The following is an 8,695-nucleotide window of genomic DNA, read 5'->3' as shown; positions in this document are numbered from 1 at the left end:
CCGAGTTCGCTGCAGCACCAACGGGCTCCTGAGCGCGTTCGCGGACCGCTGGGATTCCGCGCTGATACGGAGATGGACACAGCTCCATGTATCGCGCTCCACGTAGGTAGGTTATAAGTTTTATTTGTTAAATTTTATTTATGTTGTTTTGCACTAACACTAAATTTAAGTAGTATAGACTTGTTACTAACATAATATGGGACTAGTCCTGAAATAAATATTATTCATTCATTCATTCATTAATTCATTACTAAAGTATTATTACTTAGGGGGGGTGGTGTCCTCGCGTCCACAGGAATTACCTTCTACTACCCTGTACGTGCCCCCTGGGTGGTGCTAAACGAGTGACAACGCCGAGTATCAGGCGGCGGATATGATAACCTGACCCCCGAAAGGGACGGCTTCAGTGGCCGTGAGGTTTAAATAGCCTCAGAAATACTGACACGGAAAGGAACGGGAAACTACCGTGATTACAAATCCCAAGAAAGCCATCATGAGTTTAATTAGATCATTGAGTGTACTGTCATGCGACCCGACTGACCATCGGCGCCAGGATGGTTCCGGGTCTCCTGGTGTGAAATTGGCGACCGGCTGCAAGGGAGTGCGTCCGCAGGCTTCTTGCAGAAAATGGACTACTGACGGACCCCTACCATCACATGGGAGCACACTCACCATCAAGCAACAAACCCTCAAAATTGGAACCTGGAATGTACGGGGAATCTCCAGGCCCGGGAAAACAGACGAGGTTGAGAGAATGATGCAGAAGTATGGCCTGGAAGTACTAGGACTAAGCGAAACTCACGTTAAGGAGTCTGGCCACTACATAACTACAAAAACTAGAGTCGCTCGCGCGCATTCAGGCGATTCGGGTGCGTTGCGAACCGCTAGCCGCTGCAATATGGCAGACATCGTGAAGTGTAACAATTGTAACATAGTAGTGAACGAACTATTGACCTTTATGGTCAATAAACTCAGTGTTATGGACGACGAAAGCATGTGCCGAATCTGTGTTGAATTTTTTACTACGCTTGACATCAAAACTGCCAAGGACCTGCTGTTTCAATCAGTGCCGGCACGCAAACGAAAAATAATAAGAAGGAAAGAGGGACAGGAACGCCGTGATATAGACGACATACTGGACTTACTCAAAATTACCGATCCGGAAACTATTCCCGTATTTGTTGCCCGTGATTTGAAGAAATTGCCCCCTATTGATTTCGATTCGGTGGATGTGTCATCACTTTTGAAGGATATAGTGACACTCAAAAATGAGTTACGAATTATTAAGTCGCAATATGTCACCATGGAGTACTTGGAAACCTTCAACAAGAATCAAAAAGAGTCACCGCCAGTTCTGAAAAAGAATATCGACCTTTGTTATCGGGACGTTGGCATTTCAAATATCACGGTAAGACGTGGTGCTTACTTGGATAGCGGGCCAATAGGATTGGCGCATATCGACATGTCAGCGCTGAGCCAATCAACCGACGATCAGAACAAAACAATTCTGTCTCCCTCAAACTCGAATGGCCATGCTATTTCGCCATCGCCGCCGTCACCGATACAACGAATGGGTGATTCGGCTATCATCGTAAACAACGCCGCTGCGCCTGCGCACTCACTGAGTGCACCGCCCCGCCCCTCTCCACCGTGCCCGCTGCAGCCCACTGCGAGCACCGGAGCGCAAACCGGTAAACAACAAGCCGTTAGCAACAGCGCCGCCGGCCGTGCGTTAACAGAAAAACAGACAGACATGACTAGCGTACCTACCGAAGGTATCAATAAAACGACGATCACATCGAGTACGAACAGAATGTCATTTTCGGATATGGCAAAACAGGGTGAATGGAAAACGGTCGAGCGCCGGAAGAAATCCTCTGCGAGCAATCGGTTTCTCGGTAAATCCGGAATCGCGGCAACTGACGTCAGCTGCAAGTTTAGAGCAGCAGAAACATGGATACCGATACTGATTACAAACGTTCATAAGGAAACACTACAGTCGGATATCGTCGATTATATACGCGAGAAAACAGCTGTCATTGTCAACATGGAACAAATTACTATGAGGGACAGTAGGAAGTTACATAATGCCTACAAATGTTATGTACCTAGATCCAAAGTGGATTTGTTTCTTAACGAAACATTGTGGCCTAAGGACATTATATTTCGACGTTTTGTGCCGTCTAAACATAAACATTATTCGAGCGCCTCGCCATTAAGTACCAGTGCTACGAATGTCGCTACGTGTGCTACGCGAGCTACAGCTGCTACGTCCGAGTATAACAAACTTATAGCAAACCCCGTAATTAAATTACCCGCGCGCGCCTCTCGCGGACAACTCCCGGCGCGATATAAGTAGAACGGAAGCTATGGCCATCCGTCTCGTTCAAACGTTAAGACGTAGTGTTGCCGTCCCGCTCCCGCAAAACATCATTGCGAGCGCGTTCTGTCTTGTGGCTCGACACACGTCTCACACGCGCTCTCGAAGACTTTTGTTTATTTTGTTTAATGAATAACTGTAGATTAAGTTTAGTGATTATTGGGTTTGAATCCCAAACTGTGTGCATAAAAGAACTGGCTAGTGTACGGATTCTGTTGTTGTGACTGAATAGATTGACTATATAACCTACACGGCCGTGTTATTTTATCACCCCTGAGATAACCCTCTCATATATGGCGCATCCAACGTGAAATAATAACAAGTTCGTTCGAAAGTGTAGTTGAAAGTACATTTCTTTAGTGAGTGTGTCGATATGCCGCCGAAAACGAGAAAAGCGGCCAGTACAGAGCCCGACACCGACGACGAACCGCAAAATGGCGGTGATGAAGTTCGCGAAGCGGACGCAGCCGACGCGGTGACTACGGCATTGGCCGACATTAATATGTTTTCGACTCAAAATGTGCAAAACATCATAGAGACGCTACAGCGATCGCAGACCGAAGCCCTGAAAGAGTTGTTACAATCAGTATCGTCGCGTACTACGTCGTGTACAGCTCAAGGTCAAGGAACGTTAACGGGCTGCAAGACCACGTTCTCCGGCCAGCCGCAGGAGTCAGTGGAAGCATTTATTGACGCAGTAGACGCCTATAGTGAATGCGCACAGGTTTCGGATACAAATGTCCTGCGCGGTCTGGCGTACCTTCTAAAAGAAAACGCGGCGACATGGTGGCAGGGTGTGAAGCAGCAAATTACTTCATGGCAGCAGGCTAAAGAGAATCTTATAAGTGCCTACGGTGATCGCCGCCCGCCCCATCGCTTATACATAGAGATATTTTCATCGCCACAGCAAACGGAAAACACCGACGTGTTTGTGGCGCGAATACGTTCCCTTTTCGCGCGACTCCCCGAGGGAGATATTTCCGAAAAGGCGCAACTTGACATGACGTACGGACTCATGAATAGCAGGATAAGGAAGAGGCTACGGAGGGAGGACTTCGCAACTTTTAAAGAGCTACTCCGCCGTGCGCGAAGCGTGGAAGATTCTTACGACGAGGGGGAGAGGAAACAAACACCGCCGCAGGCTTCAATCCGCACGGTGACCTCAAACCAACGCGCGCCTCCCGCTTCGATAACCACGGCGCGTACGGGTACATCGCTTGCCAGCGGCGCCGCGGCCGCGCCGTCCCGGGCGCCGCAATCGTCCGCGCTCGCGCTGCCGCGCGCGCCGGCGCCAACGCCTGCTCAACCGGCGGCCGCGCAAGGCACCGGCGCTGCTGTCACCAGTGTCACCACCGCCGCCGCGGACGCGACCGCGAAGAAGCTGCGACCCGTGTGTGCGTATTGTCGAAGGTTCGGACACTCCAAAGACCAGTGCCGTAAGCTCATGAACTCAGGTGAGTCCACGTCTAAGAATAACTCTGCAAATAGTGCAAATGTGCTATCTAACAGTGAAACAAGTGATATTAGCTTTTACAGTGTCGATTTCAACCCGTGCAATATCACGTCGAAAGATAGATCACAAAATCCCTATTTTGCTATGAGTGACACATGCAGCAATTTGAGCCCTATTTCGTATAATAATAAAGTCGAAAGTGGCACTATTCATAATTCTTATGAATACGATGGGCCAAGTGGTAACAAGATTCCTGCATGTAACACTACAACTATAGGCGAGAAATGTGTACATTGTTTGGTACCTATAGCTTTTAAAAATATTACGTGTGCTAATCATTCTTTGCAAACGACTAACCCTCATTCATGTAACGAACAATTTCGCAGCCGCGGACCGCTTAGTTCTATTATAGTTCCGATGTGTTCTAGTAATAATTCAATAATTTCAAGTGAAGACGCGCGAAAAGGTTCGATGATGGATAGTCGTAAACAAAACGAGCCTAATATAACAAACGGTCCTAACCCACTTTTGTGCGTATGTAATAATAATCGTTCCTGTAATAATAATAATGAATACTCGTCGTTCGCGTCAAAGTGCATTAACCCTTCAAATGGCAGGGGCGTTACGGAAGTTGATATGTTTTTTGACGCGGACTGTAGTAAAATTTCTGACGATGAGTTGTTAAATCTGTACATGACTTATGTTGATGGGGATTGCGAGACAGTGAGTCGAACGACAAGGCCGATTTTTAATATAGAGATTTTAGGCGTGAAAGGCACTGGTTTGGTAGACACGGGAGCGAGGCGGTGCGTCGCGGGACACACACTATATGCTATTCTCTTGCGTCAGAACCATCCGCTTCGCATGATAACGCGCAACATTAAGCTTGCTGATGGGGTGTCGCGTACAATGGAAGTACTAGTTACCGTATTAGAGGTGCGATTAGAACAGGAAATCGTTAAAATTCCATTCATAATTTTCCCTTACGCGACTAATAATGAAACGTTGTTAGGCATCGATTTTCTTACTGCTGCCGGGGTAGATATTGATTTCCTCGAGTTGGTATGGTGTTTTAGCAGGAACCGCACGGTTCAGTATAAACTGTGTTTCGAGCCTACTTCGCCCAGTGTAACCTGTGCTGCCACAAACGTCCTACGGGCTGACGAGGGAAGTCATCTTACACCAGCTGAGCGTCAAGCGCTCGCTGGCGTTCTTACCAGGCACGCACACGTCTTCACACCAGGGGGAGCTCCGACCCCTTACGCTGAGCATCGGATAGAAACAGGTGAGCATCCTCCTATAGCAGTACCACCTTATCGACTCAATCCAGCCAAGAAGGAGTTGATGAAGAAGGAGATTGATAAGATGTTAAAAGACGATATCATTGAAGAATGCGAGTCAGCTTGGAGTTCACCAGCTCTGATGGTGCCGAAGGCGAATGGTGAGATCCGGTTCTGTGTGGACTACCGTCGTTTGAATGCAATTACCAAATCCGATACCTACCCGATGCCACGCATCGATGACTTGTTGCAGAATACGAAGCGAGATTGCTACATGAGCACCCTTGACCTTCGTTCATCGTACTGGCAGGTAATGTTAAGGGAGGCGGACAGGGACAAAAGCTCATTTGTGTGTCCTTTAGGTACCTTCCGCTTTAAGCGTATGCCATTTGGCCTGAAAAATGCCCCGGCGACGTTCCAACGGCTGATCGACCGCTTACGTTCCTGCTCAGCATTAAAAGACGTAACTGTCTTAGCTTACCTAGACGACCTTCTAGTGATCTCGGAAGGTTATCAACGTCACTTACAAGACCTCGAGGCAGTTTTCAAACGTTTGGCCGAGTTCAACCTCCATGTCAACAGGGAGAAGTGCGCTTTCGCGCGTGAAAGCGTTAGGTACCTCGGCCACGTCATAACGCAACAAGGCGTCTCCACCGATCCTGATAAGGTGAGTGCTGTACTCGAGATGAAGGAACCAGGTACTTTGAAGCATCTGCGAACCTTTCTACAAACGTGCTCGTGGTTTAGGAAGTTTATACCAAACTTCTCTAAGGTTTCCGAACCACTGACACGCCTAACTAGGAAAAATCAAGTCTGGATCTGGGGATCAGAGCAGACTCAAGCATTCTTTGAGCTGAAGCGCCTTCTGACCACAGCTCCAATTTTGGTTCAAGCCGACTTCAGTCGTCCTTTTATTCTTAGGACAGATTCGAGCAACTACGCCCTGGGAGCGGTCTTACTACAAGGCGACGGGAACGAAGAGCGACCTATAGAGTACGCCAGTCGACTTCTTAACGCAGCGGAGCGGAACTACTCCACTACGGAAAGGGAAGCTCTCGCAGTGGTGTGGGCGGTAGAGCGTTTTCGACCCTACCTGGACGGCCAGCCGGTCGTCATTGGCAGTGACCACCAGCCCCTCCGTTGGCTGCTGTCACTGAAATCACCAGCTGGGAGGTTGGTACGTTGGGCCCTTAGACTCCAGGCCTTTGATATCCGTTTCGAATACACTCCGGGGAAGGCGAACGTGGTAGCCGACACGCTGAGTAGGCCAGTCTGCTCCGGGGACTCCCGTGAGCACTGCGGAATCTGCTCAGTCGTGGTCGACCTACCAACGAAGAACCCAGCAGAGTTGAGGCGCGAACAGCTCGCTGACCCCGAGGTGGATAAGATTATCAAAGAAATCGAGGGTTCCGACGAGGTGGCATCTCGACGATGGACGGAGCGCGGTTACCTAATGGAACAAGGGGTACTATACAGGTACAACCCCGATTCAGATAGTGAAACACCACAGCTCGTGATACCCAGTAGTCTCAGACCGGAGATTATGAAGGAATGCCACGACTCGCCGGTAGCCGGACACCCTGGCGTCGATCGTACGTATCAGAAGATTGCCCAGCTGTACTACTTTACAGGTATGCGGAGAATAATCACTGATTATGTCAAAGCCTGCATACACTGTCAACGCTACAAAGCCACAAATACCAAGCCTCCAGGTCTTCTGCAGACACCGCTCATGAACCAGCGCAATGAAGTGCTGGCCATGGATTTATTCGGTCCTTTGCCACCAGGAGACCAGGGGGAGAGGTGGATTTTCCTCGTCGAGGACACTGCTACCCGGTGGACAGAGCTATACGCACTCAAGGACGCCACCGCTGAAGCTTGTGCGGTGATTCTCGTCGAAGAGTACTTTATGCGTTTTGGTCTACCACGTAGAGTCATTTCCGACAATGGTGTCCAGTTCGTATCCGCAGTTATGCGTCAGTGCATGGCAGCTCTAGGGATAAAACAGAATCTCGCCCCGTTATACCACCCAGAAGCCAACCCTGCGGAACGCAAAAATCGAGACATGAAAGCGATGTTAGCACAGCTCGTGGAAGAAGACCACACCTCTTGGCCACGGAAGTTACCGGTGATTCGGTTCGCCTTGAACAGTGCAAGATGCCGCACCACAGGTAAATCACCCGCTTATTTAACTTTCGGGAGGGAAATGCGGTCACCCACAGAGGTCATCCATGACCTACGTGCCATCTTGGATAAAGATAACTTTGTCCCACAGATAACTCCGTATCTCCGATCATTTTTGAACTCCTTATCAGGTATTAGGGAACGTGTGGAGGTCCAACAGGATAAAGCAAAGCAGTATGCCGATGCGTCGCGCCGACCTTCAGATGAATTTGAGGTAGGTGACTTAGTCCTCCTTAAGTCGCATCTGCTGAGTAATACATCGAAGGATGTAACTGCTAAGTTTCTCCCACGTCGCGATGGACCGTACGTCATAACAGAGAAGGTTAGCCCTACGACGTACACAATCGCTAGCACCGAACAACCGGACATTTCTCTCGGTAGATACCACACTCAGGACCTTACCCGTTACCAAGGTAACGATGGCGATACCCCACGACCTGTTATTCCTAAGAGGAATCGCGGACGTCCAGCTAAGGCTGATAGGAATGATAGGGTACTAGTCCAGGAGCGGGGGCGTTCTCCAGGACTAGAGGGGGAGCATATAGCAAACCCCGTAATTAAATTACCCGCGCGCGCCTCTCGCGAACAACTCCCGGCGCGATATAAGTAGAACGGAAGCTATGGCCATCCGTCTCGTTCAAACGTTAAGACGTAGTGTTGCCGTCCCGCTCCCGCAAAACATCATTGCGAGCGCGTTCTGTCTTGTGGCTCGACACACGTCTCACACGCGCTCTCGAAGACTTTTGTTTATTTTGTTTAATGAATAACTGTAGATTAAGTTTAGTGATTATTGGGTTTGAATCCCAAACTGTGTGCATAAAAGAACTGGCTAGTGTACGGATTCTGTTGTTGTGACTGAATAGATTGACTATATAACCTACACGGCCGTGTTATTTTATCACCCCTGAGATAACCCTCTCATAAACTAAATTTAAATGAATAAGAGTGTTAATAATATAGTTTTGTGTTCATTTAACTGTCGTAGTTTAAAACGTTCCATAGATGACATCAGACGAATATGCTCTTTTGCGGATGTGATAGCCATACAGGAGACATGGCTTTTGCCACATGACCTATCATTTTTGAATAGTATAAGCGACGAGTTTGCCAGCACCGGTACGTCAGCTGTGAATACGTCGGAAGGAATGCTCCGAGGGAGGCCCTATGGAGGGACTGCGCTTTTGTGGCGAAAGAAAACGTTTCCGTGTGTCTCTGTAATTTTGTGCGATAACGCTAGAATCAGTGCTATTAAGATATCTTCCGGGAATAAAGATATATTAGTATTTAGTGCGTATATGCCGACCAACTGTGTCGATAATTTACCTGAATTCGTGCAATGTATTAGTGTAATGAATGCTATAGTTAGGGAAAGCGGCATTGAAACTGTATATATGTTAG

At 48.4% G+C, this 8,695-nt stretch overlaps 1 protein-coding gene across 1 annotated transcript; it reads left to right on the top strand.

Moving 5' to 3' along the window:
• The first annotated feature begins 2,517 nt into the window (after window positions 1-2,517).
• On the top strand, window positions 2,518-7,907 carry LOC134800597 (uncharacterized). The gene has a single exon (XM_063773082.1). It carries the CDS (start codon window positions 2,754-2,756, stop codon window positions 7,905-7,907), a length of 5,154 nt encoding a protein of 1,717 aa, XP_063629152.1. The 5' UTR covers window positions 2,518-2,753.
• The last annotated feature ends 788 nt before the right edge of the window (window positions 7,908-8,695 follow it).

This window comes from Cydia splendana, chromosome 20 (genome assembly GCF_910591565.1).
Source record: "Cydia splendana chromosome 20, ilCydSple1.2, whole genome shotgun sequence".
In the NCBI taxonomy this organism is placed as follows: Eukaryota; Metazoa; Arthropoda; class Insecta; order Lepidoptera; family Tortricidae; genus Cydia; species Cydia splendana.
The sequence above is the reverse complement of the archived record's forward strand: the minus strand, read 5'-3'. Positions and strand labels throughout refer to the sequence as shown.